General features: G+C 37.9%; 3 protein-coding genes across 4 annotated transcripts in view; all 3 read right to left on the reverse strand.

Moving 5' to 3' along the window:
- cp (ceruloplasmin) overlaps positions 1-10,971 on the reverse strand; it is a 737,508-nt gene that overhangs the window by 219,363 nt on the left and 507,174 nt on the right. The gene's annotated exons all lie outside the window — the stretch shown is intronic.
- Positions 3,520-7,001, reverse strand: rhoh (ras homolog family member H). Of its 2 annotated transcripts, none has more exons than XM_010778033.1 (2): positions 6,800-7,001; positions 3,520-5,731 (listed from the first exon to the last, which is right to left on the reverse strand). In XM_010778033.1, the coding sequence occupies exon 2, from the start codon at positions 5,297-5,299 to the stop codon at positions 4,712-4,714; it is 588 nt and encodes a 195-aa protein (XP_010776335.1). In that variant the 5' UTR covers positions 5,300-5,731; positions 6,800-7,001; the 3' UTR covers positions 3,520-4,711. The 2 variants fall into 2 exon arrangements, with proteins under 2 accessions (XP_010776335.1, XP_010776334.1); XM_010778032.1 differs by having other exon boundaries at positions 3,520-5,734.
- Positions 7,501-10,971, reverse strand: part of n4bp2 (NEDD4 binding protein 2) — a 78,927-nt gene continuing 75,456 nt past the window's right edge. The window contains exons 11-16 of the mRNA XM_010778031.1: positions 10,282-10,406; positions 10,028-10,154; positions 9,747-9,923; positions 9,398-9,566; positions 8,797-8,920; positions 7,501-8,691 (exon numbers count right to left, since the gene is read on the reverse strand). Coding sequence (XP_010776333.1) covers positions 8,646-8,691; positions 8,797-8,920; positions 9,398-9,566; positions 9,747-9,923; positions 10,028-10,154; positions 10,282-10,406 — 768 coding nt within the window. The 3' untranslated portion in view covers positions 7,501-8,645. The remainder of the gene's footprint in view (positions 8,692-8,796; positions 8,921-9,397; positions 9,567-9,746; positions 9,924-10,027; positions 10,155-10,281; positions 10,407-10,971) is intronic.

Below are 10,971 nucleotides of genomic sequence, written 5' to 3' on the forward strand. Positions count from 1 at the left end.
TTCTAATTTGTTATTCTTTTGTAAATAACACACTGTTATTTAATCAAAAATAACACACAATTATCCTTGTTTTTATTTATTCATTTAATTCTATCATCTCTGAATTTTTAGCCGTTCCTCAGGAACTGAATTTCAAAATAGAGTCACCGGAAACAGACATAGGCCTATAAGGGACATTTCGAGCATCATTGCGATACACACCACTGAACTGATTACCCAAGATCCTCAGCTTGAAGCTCGGTGATTGGATGTTTTAGCCGCAATGCTCATTGGGATATGGTGTTTATGCGATATCAAATCCGAAAAACATTTGAAAAAAAAGAAAATAATAGTTTATTCCGGGTGTTTTTGCTTTTCTCTTTGGAAGTCATCACATAACGGCATTGTAATACACAGTTCGGCTGCATTACATATTACACATCTGCCGTAGTTCTCTATTTATAGAGCCCTGATGAGAAGACTTCTAGAAAAACTGGAAGAACTGTCACCAACACTGAATACGTGACGTGGATCATAAATATATCAGCAATTAAACATCTTCAATTTCTCTTCACACAATACGTCTCCTGCAGTATCAACACTAATTCGGCTTGACTTTTNTATTATATTATTGTGCAGTTACTGTGTATGGTGATGTGATGTGTTAATGTGTCAGTAGGTTTCGGTGGTACTGAGCTTGTATAGGACAGGTGTTTCCTGTGTGTGTGTGTGTGTGTGTGTGTGTGTGTGTGTGTGTGTGTGTGTGTGTGTGTGTGTGTGTGTGTGTGTGTGTGTGTGTGTGTGTGTGTGGGGGGGAGCTTCAGAGAAGAGGATGAGACTTACTGTCTCTTTGAAGTAGAGACAGATAACAACTGAATTAGCAAAATATTGGGGTAGCACCGTCTAGTGAACAATGCCTGCCTGTGGACGTAGACATCATTTGAGGTTTACAATACTTAAGTCATCTTAAGTAGGGTGATCAAGTCTGGTGATATTCTGTAATGTTCTTATAGTCAACAAATCCAAAGCAATACTAACTAATCCTACTAACAAGCATAGTCTGCGTCGCAAAGCTGTATATTTAACTTGTATAATATTAAACAAAACATTATACCAGGTTCTTCACAACTGGTGCCGGGTACTCAGTTAGTTGACTTAGGTGAAAATAGAAATACAAGTACAAAACATAAAAGCATTAATTAAACAGAATCTATAATATTAGAAACATGTAGATGACATTATAATTTTTGATCAACATTGATCAAATTGAACATACATTTTATTTTGCAGCTGATAAAGGGGAAGCTAATAAAGATTTACCTGATCTACTTTATATCACAATGTAATGTATAATTCATTGTATGTAGTATCTTTAATCTGAATCTTTAACTGTAACTAAGTTCAAAATACATTTGCTTAAGTTATCTTCCTATTCTTCAACTTGAGCTTATATAAATTAGCTGAATTATTTGTTATTTTATTTGTGAACAATATAAGGATTGTGGAACAACAACACCTAAATGAAATGCAGCCATTACCAAACTTACTTTTTGTTCAAAGTTAGTCAAAATGTCTGCCGTGAAAAAGGCTCCTTGGTAACATATCAAAAGGGATTGAGAAGTGTGTGTGTGTGTGTGTGTGTGTGTGTGTGTGTGTGTGTGTGTGTGTGTGTGTGTGTGTGTGTGTGTCGGTGGGTGTGTGTGTGTGTGTGTGTGTGTGTGTGTGTGTGTGTGTGTGTGTGTGTGTGTGTGTGTGTATGTGTAGACAGTAAGTGGGTTAAGACTTTGTGGTAGTTGTGGGAGAGCACAGTGACAGATGAAAGATTAGTCCATGGCAGGCCGACTAACATGCTAAACAGTTTTTTCTCTTTATTACTTAAAACACAAAAACACAAACTGTATTACGGACAGTATGTGACCATATTTTTGGATTATATGGGGTACATTTATTAAGATAGATGTTTTGGGAATTCATTTGCACATAGTCAGGGTGGTGGACGTTAAATGAGTACATGTACTTATACATTTTCTTTTTAAAAAAATGTTTAGGGCCAGATTAACCTTTATGGGAGATGACAGTGTTGAAAGGGGGAGATAAAGGGGATGACATGCGTACATGGTCCCAGGCCGGATTCAAACCTGGGTTCTCCGCATGGGAACTGAGTCCCTATACATGGGCCACCAGCTCTACCAAGTGAGCTATATGGCAGCCCGTACTTATACATTTTCAAGGTACTCATACTTAACATGAGTATTTCCATTTTTTGACACTAAATATTTCTAATCGATATTGTACTTTTTACTTCACAACATGTATTTGATCATTTTAGTTACTTTGAGGATTCAGATTCATAATGTGAAATATAGTCAATCCATCAAGTTTTGTTATAGGCTACGTCAAGATTACACTGTATCCCTTAATGAAATGTAAGAAAAACACAAGTTTCTCTTTTACCAATTGTAACATTAAAGAAGTTTGTGTGTGTGTCTTTGTTGGGATGTGGTAAAGTGTTTTTCGGCGTATCCTTGAAAAGCCTGTATTTTATCTCTCATTCTCAGCCGCCTTTTAACACCACATAAGACAAAGAAATGAAGAGAAAGAGCGGGAGAGAAGCATGAGGGGGAGGAATAGCTTTTCTAAACTTTTTCCTGGTTGTTCCTGGTCGACTGTTCGCCGTCTCTATAATGCAGCTACAATAAATCTTTAAGCTCTGAATAGTTTTTATTTCCTCAAGTCATCTTCTTACATTCAAAGCTACAAACACACACAGAGGCTCATATCACATTTACTGACATGTGATATAGAGACCATGTCATATAATAAATAAATATAAAAATAAAAAACTGACTTCACTTGGATAAGATTTGAAGTCGTCTTGTATTGTAATACATTCATAAAGAACACAAGTCTATTGTTTTATTGCTTTCCAAACAACATTTTTTACTAATCATCATTCAAGAAAAAGCTTTTTATAATCTATTCAAATCCGAAAAATTAGATTTAATATAGAAAAATAGGAATAAGACGCTACTTAAATGTTCTAATCTAAATAATTTGTTAATGCATTTCATCTGTGTATTATAATACAGATTTCATACATAGATTTGGCAAACGCTTAATACACTTCACACGATATAAGTTTGATTTAAGATGTGATATGCAAAACATACAAAACCTGTAACATAAGACATGAGACACATGGGCACAATACTCTTTTAAGAAGAGAACTTGTTTCCATAAAAATGTATAAATTATCCTTTATAAATTCTTACTGAGTTTATAGGAGTTAAGGCATAAAAGGGCGCATTGATGATGAATGCACACATATTCAAATCCAACGCAAACTCTCGCTAAAAGATAGGCAGGTAAAAACCAAGGCGGAATTACCAATACTTCATCTTAGATCATTAGATGATTTCCGAAAGCATTTTTTGTTACGAACAAAATTTGCAGAAATTACACAATGCCGTGTCAATGTGTTGAATCCTTAGCTTTAATGTATGGACAAGTTTGCAAGAAACCTAAGTAGAAGGTCATGTCTTCTTTTTTTTAACAGTTATACAAATAAAATCACAAAAGCCGTTATTTAGCACAATGATCAGTGTCAAGAAGTCCGATAATGCTTATGTTCAATGTTTCTTCACTTTATTGTAGAATTTCTAAAAGTTGGGATTCTCTACTTGTATAAAATAAACTTACAAATGATATCTTGTATGAATCAAAACAACAATTTAATCAATGTTTTAAGGTTTCTTGCTTTTTAATAACTGAAATGTGTTCACTAGTCACATTGTATTTCACTGCAACGGGTCATACGTTCTAACAATACATAAACAGGCATATTTAAATAAAATAAAAATTAAGAAATAACCTTTAGAAACAAATTGCCTGCATTGAGCTACTGACAGGGTATTGCCTGGTCACATCTAGTGAAATGTCATTTGAGAATAAGCTTTACATATACAGTATATCCTGATGCAGCTAAAATGTAGCTCAAATTGTCTTATTCATACTCTGAGGCGTTTGAATAGGTGCTGACAAAATTCAATATGCAGTCAAAATGATTTCCTGACTTGATAATAATTATATTTTTGGAGCCTGAGAACATTATTTTCCTCGTTCTTGAAAAATCTGTAAAAGATCCATGCAACTGTACAACTTGTATAACTCATTTTATTTGTGGCAGTGAAATCATTTATCTCCACATCCATTCTATAACCCAGATAATAATTACATTTGCCAATCAAATCCCAAACTGAGATGTTAAGAAAAAACAATGCTGTGTCAAGATTAAATCTATTATAACTTTAATTTAAGCATTTAAGTGTGCCTTGCCCTGAACAATGGAGTATTTGTTAAACACAAAACAATTCTGATACCACATTTGAAATACCCCTGAGATGTGCTGTGGTACATTCACAAACAGTTCAGAGGAATTGAAGATGAAGTATTTTTTTCACGTCTCCCTGAATCAAACAAAAGTAGAACTTTAATTTGAGTAGACGCATGACTAAATCAAAGTATTTTCATTTTTATTCTTTGAATTTAGAGAAGTGTTTTGGAGGGCACAGGAGACCCATCAGTGTAGAAAAACCCTACCTAACATAAAAAATACAGCTTTGGGTTCTTGTACCTTAATGGATTCTCACTTTGTTTGAACAGCACACTGGGACCCTTATTAAAACATGTCCTCTCATAAAGGCTGAGGTGCCCCCCGAGTCAAGTTCAAAGGTCAAAACACCCTGCACTGGTTGAGGCTGAACATCCGTCGTCTGGCCTGTTTCCTAGCCTGGTTAATGGCTGTTCGCACTGCATGCTCAAAAACTTGCTGCACACCACGGTTACCTAAGGAGGAGCACTCCAGGTAGCCTTTAGCGTGGACCTCATGAGCCACACGTCTCCCCTCTGCTGCTGAGATGCAGTTTCCCCGGTAATGCCCCACCTCCCTCAGATCTGTCTGGGTTGCAACAACCAGCACCGGCACCCTTGGCAAGTTCTCTCGAACCTCAGCAATCCACTTGTTCTGGACGCTGGCCAGAGAGTTAGGGTTGGCCACAGAGTAGCAGATTAGCACAACGTCAGCCTGGTGGTAGGATCTCGGTCGGATTTGTCTAAAGTTGTCATTGCCCGCCGTGTCCCACAGCCCCAGGTTGATCTGAACCCCGTCCATGTACACCTCCACCCCTGTGTTTTCAAACACTGTGGGCTGGTAGTTTTCTGGGAAGGTTTCTGAGGTGAAGCGGACCAGCAGCGCTGTCTTGCCCACGGCACTGTCCCCAACCAGGACGCACTTCAGCGCCATCTCTTCGGTCTCGTTCATGGCTGCTGCCGACGGTCTCACTCCTTTGGATATTTGTGGTTATGTGGAAAGTCTTAGGGATAGTTTTTCTGCAACACGTTTACGTTGTAGACAAAGGCAGCGTACTTCTGTGTTCAAGTGGTAGTTTTCATAGCAGGTGATTTGTAGTCCTGGCATGTGGTAACTCAATTTCTGAAGATTTCAGCGGTCATTCAGTTTGTTGAACTGAACTATAATGTCTCTCTTTTCAGAGCGTTTTAACGTTGTTCATATGGAACAGGTTTAAAATCAACTTCACACACGCCCCAGACAACATCTCAGATCTTTAATCCATCTTGTCTCGTATCACTTCTGTTGTGTTTCTGCAGCGAGGTCGGATGTCGGTCCTTCTCTCTAATGACGGCTGTCATCCTTTCCAAACAGGTTGAACCTCTCAGAGTTGAGGAAGGATGTCTACTGATGAAGAGAGGACATGTTACGATCATAAGAGGACAGTTAGCAAAAGGTTGTCTTACTTAAAAATAGAGAAACTGAAAGACCTTAGCTAATTTTTCATTTAAGTCAAACCTTAATCTAGAACAGTTTACAGTTTCTTCTCATACATCATGCAACATGGCGTACAAAATGACAGCAGTGTGGCTCTTCATAGAACATGTTTAAACATGACAAATGAGTAACTGCTTACACACTAAAAAAGATAGTCAATCGCTAGAGTATTGTATTTGAAGATGACATTTTGTCCTTATGGCAGCACCATTTTCTATTTACAGAGAAAGGTCAACGTCACGTACAATATAGTATTGATTAAATACGGAAGTAAAGATTTATGTGATTGGGTGTGACCCAGAGTTCAAGATATAATTTTGAAGAGTTTAACAGGAGCTTACTAACAACATATTCATTCTCTCAGTATTACCAAGCTTATATTTATAGCCTTACAGGCTCCATTCCCTGTAATTAATCTCCCTCATAACCAGTCCTGATTCTGCAGTTTACCCATTAACAGACATCTGATCGTGGAGAATTATGTCTGTTATATTCTTACATGCGGGAAGATAGAAATCTTGATGGTTCATTTCATATTGATTGCTAAAATACTGCTGATGGTTTATTTTTACTTCTCTGGTGCATACACGTTGAAGAATTCATTTAGGCAGCAGTTAGACGTTACAACCTCAAAACCACCTGCCATGGCACATAGATGGAAAGACCACCATAACCGTAAATGGGACAATTTAATCAGAGTATTTTTCCACAATTCAACTCTTGAATTCATCTCTCAGAAAGTAGTCTTAATTTAAGTCCAGTGGCAGAGCAATTCATTTTCAAAAGTGTGCTTTAATTTACATAAAACACATTTATTTTTGTTCCAATGAGAGAGGAACACCCCGAAGTCTTCACTTACTTAATAGTTTAAATGTCTGAAAAATATTGTCTTTTTTTGCCATCATTATGAAGTATTAATTACATTTTCAAATAAAATAAATGGAAACAAATCAAGACAAAGAAAAAGAAAATTACCTTTCTTGTCAGTCTTTTCGATCTCTAAACGGTCGATGCTGGATGCCGCTTTTGAAGACAGAAGACGAAATCCTTTAAACTCCAGAAACAATTTGGTATTTATAATAATCAGCTGAACCGGATGCCCTCAAACACATTTATTAAAGTCTGTATTTACTTGTGACGATCAGACACACGGGCGAAGTAATTTGGCATCTGCCTGAATAAGCCTAGTTCGGTAAATAGAGGAGGGAAGTGAGAAAGTATGAGAGACAAGAAAAGTAAAGCACATCCGCTCGTCGCAGTGTGGAGGTGTGACACAATCTTCTGCCTTCCTCCCCCACAGCAGCTGGGCTTTTACATGTTTTTCTCCTTTGTGGATTTTCAAAATGTTATTCAAAAATCTTAAAAGTTGTTGCTTTGATCACAACTGTAATGTATTATCATAATGAACAATTACTCAAGTTACAATGCTCTTGAATTGCTCAAGTGTTATAAAGTGGATAAAGAAAGAATAAATGGACACTGGTTTATGAACCGAAGGTAATACTGTATGTATCCTTATTTGATCGTGAATTATAAATGTGAATGGATCTTGATTTTTCTTTTTTCATGTTCCGATAGCTTATTGGTTTTTATTTTAGTGATATTTAATAATAAATAAAAAAATACAAGATACACATGTGTTTCTGGTGTAAAGCCATACATGCAGTAGTCATGAATTGTAAACAAATGTGAGTTTATTCCACAATACAATATTATCTGTAAAACCATTTAAACAAATGAATATAAAAATACACATTTCTCTTTATAATTAATTCAACAACATTATGTACAGTCAGTACAATTGTTCAACATTGTTGTTGAACCAATATGAAAAATATCACACCGATAGAAAAAATGAGGATTTATTTTAAATCTACAAAAATCGAGAAGCAACCTGAGGAATACAACTGTTATAAAAATTTGGCACAACGCTTTAAAAAACAAGTAGCTACCATGAAAGGTCTGGAGATGTAAGTCAATTGGCCTCGAAAAAAGAAAACCAAACACTGATGTATCTGTTCCTGAGTTTGAATCTCCACATATTAGCAGCTAAGCTTGGTTCGGCCTTAAGAAAATAAGCAGTTGCCGTTTTATGTTCAGCAGAACTCTAAAAGGAGGATGTTAACAATATTTAAGAACTGGCTGTGAAACACTAAAACCAAGAGACACAAAAAACCTTCTCCTTAGCATCTGGATAGATCGCATGCATTTAATGGAGAATTAAATCCATACTTTTTAGTGCCTCGTAAAATATGCCATAATACTTAAATTCCTAGAGAGCAACCTCCAAGAAGACAGCATGCAATCATAATTCAAGTCTGATAAAATCCTCATAATACGTCTCAAACATTACTGCAGATGAGTCAATTAAATAACACCTTATTAAACATCATGCCTTCAAAACAAAAAGGGATTTCGATTTTAAAATTATCTTAAAGGCTTAAAGATAAACATAAAGTATATTCTGCAACACTATAAAACTATTTTATTTTAAAATGTACATACATTCTAGCTTTACAGCTGCTTTAAAAATACCTTATTTGTGTTTCAATTTATTCTAACAAATTAAAACTCTTTTAAGATCTGAATCAAGTTTATGATTCAACCGAAATTCTCCTAAATTTCCCAAAGATTAAGACGACTTATGGAGTGAACATAGAGAGAAAGCAAGATAAAAAAGGTACCAAAAACAAATTGAGTGTATTGTACTGTATAAACTATAGTAATTGTATATTTAGCGTTGTAGAAGTGTATGTCTGTGTACGTGTGTATGTTGTCCTCTATAGCAGCTTAAGCTTGAATCCAATAGACCCGGTTCTTCTCACTTCAAAGAGACCAACACGAGACCTGGCTTTGGCTCAGTGAACCTGAGAGATGAAGAGATAGGAGAAAAGGTGGGTGACGATGAACATGCTCTGCTTGTATGTTTTTTTGTGTGTTTGTGTGTATGTGTTTTCTGTGTGTGTGTGTACCTGTAGCTTTTGTTGGTGAGGTAGTCTATAACGGCAGGGCGGATGCGGGCCACGCCCCCCTGGCTGTGGTTCCCTCTTCCTGTGATGACAGAGAGCTGAGGTCGACACAGACCCTGCTCACAGTCTACTCAGAAAGAGGATCAAAGAAAAACAAACCAACACACACCATACAGTTAAGGGGAGAAGCTCGCACAAACTTTGACAAAGCGACGGGAACACGGACTTCTGCAAGTGTCCTTGATAAGATATTCTGATTATCAATGCTTGATAGTCATTTCTGTATTTTGCAACATCTATCATCTTGATGCTTAGCAAAATATGTTGCCAAATGTTCTGAAAAGAGAAGGGTTACCACTTCAGGACCGTGAGACTGATCAAAAGGAAATGCAGGAAAATGTTTTGGATTTTAGTGGCAGTGGTGGGCTATGACTTAAGTGGCATTAAATGTGTCATTCAACATGCATCTCCCCTCATTCCCTATCATGGGTCAACTTGGACTAACAAATAAAAAAGGTGTAAAATGCCCCTAAAACATTTACAAAAAATTAATCCTCCAATGACTATTATTGTTAAACATACAGCATAGGAGAGCCCTCATTACCTGTGGTTTTGTCCTGTAACACTTGGGCCAGATGCTGCAGGGCCTCATCGACATGCAGCCCGTGGAGGTCAAGGATGTTGCTGGGCAGCAGCGATGAGTTAACCTTCTCAAAAATCTGAACTGCTGCTCTGTGATTGGCCTCACGCATCTGCTGGCCATGCAGGTGTCCCTACAGGAGAGGTGATGCAAATGCATAAACTGTGAGTGGAGGATTACAAATAAAATAAGAGCTGCAAATTCAAAGAGACAATACAAGAAGATCTAAATGATAATGTTTCCCCCCACAGTGTTGGGCAAAAGACATTGCTTTACGAGTGAAAATATTATTGTAAGACATCCAGCGCCTCACCTGCTGAGCGTAAAATGAAGCAACTTGTTTCCTTCCTTGCTGGTAGGCCTCAGCAGCCTTGGAGAAACACTCGAGCTGTCGCTCCCGTTGTTGGCTGGCCTCGGCCCTGAAGTCCTGGTAGTCCGGGTCCTCCGTATCCTGATAGTCAAGTACGGTTGACTCCGGGGGCTTCTGCCTCTGGAAAATTCAAAAGGGAACATAGAGAAACACACAGCAGTTTAGCAAAGCCAGTAACCAGTAAGGACACATCTCTTCATCTCCATGCTGGTGTTTGCCAGTACCTTCTCCCGCTCCTTGCTGGCTGCTCTGAGGTGGTCGGACCGAGGAGGCTCGGGGGCAACTACTGTCTTTACGGGCCCTTCGTCTAGTAGAGAGCGAAGGAACAGCTCTGTCTGGATCAGGTTGTAACTATGCAAGAATAAACAAATAAACAGAGTAAGGAACTGTACTTTAACACATCACATACATGTTTAATCGATAATAGAGTCTCTGTCAAACAAATCAAACAAATACATTGTCAATGTAATGTTCTTACTTGTGGTCTCTGAAGATGTCCTGGAGGAAATGTCTGTCAATGGTGGGGAAGAGGGCGAACAGCTGCTTCTCTTTCAACATGGCAGCTCCATCACGCAGGTCCAGGTCTGCGCGGCCTTGTCTGGTCTTAGAGGAAGAGGTTTGGAAAGAGGTTAGGATGTGGGGAACAAACCAGACTAGAGAATGCAATCCCTGAAGACATTTCTAGTGGGAATGCTTTATGCTGAAAAGCTGACGCTAAACTGCTACGCTGAAATGTAATGTGTAAGAAGAAAGTGAAGAATTTAGATTGAAATTATATATGAACACTGGGGGCTTGAATGTGTGATGAGAGAAGAAAAGAAAGTAAAAAGGCTTGGAAAAGCAGCAGAATATTGGAACTGCAAACTTTTGAACTAACTTGATGGCGAATGATCTGTCGCCATGCCAACGGCATTTGATGACATCCCATAATACGCTTAGATGCGTTGATGGCTGGAAAGCGACATCGAGGTTACCTGTGCCCAGACCAGCAGGGTGTTAGAAGTGGACATATAGTGGAAGAGGTACGGAGTTGTCGAGATGCAGTTTAGATTATAGAAGTGGTATACGGCAAAGGTACCTTTGCGTAGGGAACGGTATTTTTGTCACCCGCCAAAAGAGTATTGAAGTTTACTTTTACGGAGGGTTTGCCGGGTTTTGAAGTGTCCAA

The sequence above is a fragment of the Notothenia coriiceps genome, unplaced genomic scaffold (genome assembly GCF_000735185.1).
Source record: "Notothenia coriiceps isolate Sejong01 unplaced genomic scaffold, NC01 NC01_scaffold00018996, whole genome shotgun sequence".
Taxonomy (NCBI): domain Eukaryota; kingdom Metazoa; phylum Chordata; class Actinopteri; order Perciformes; family Nototheniidae; genus Notothenia; species Notothenia coriiceps.

Coding starts and splice junctions, on each gene's coding strand:
- rhoh (XM_010778033.1), bottom strand. CDS start 5,299: ATGAACGAGACCGAAGAGATGGCGCTGAAGTGCGTCCTGGTTGGGGAC.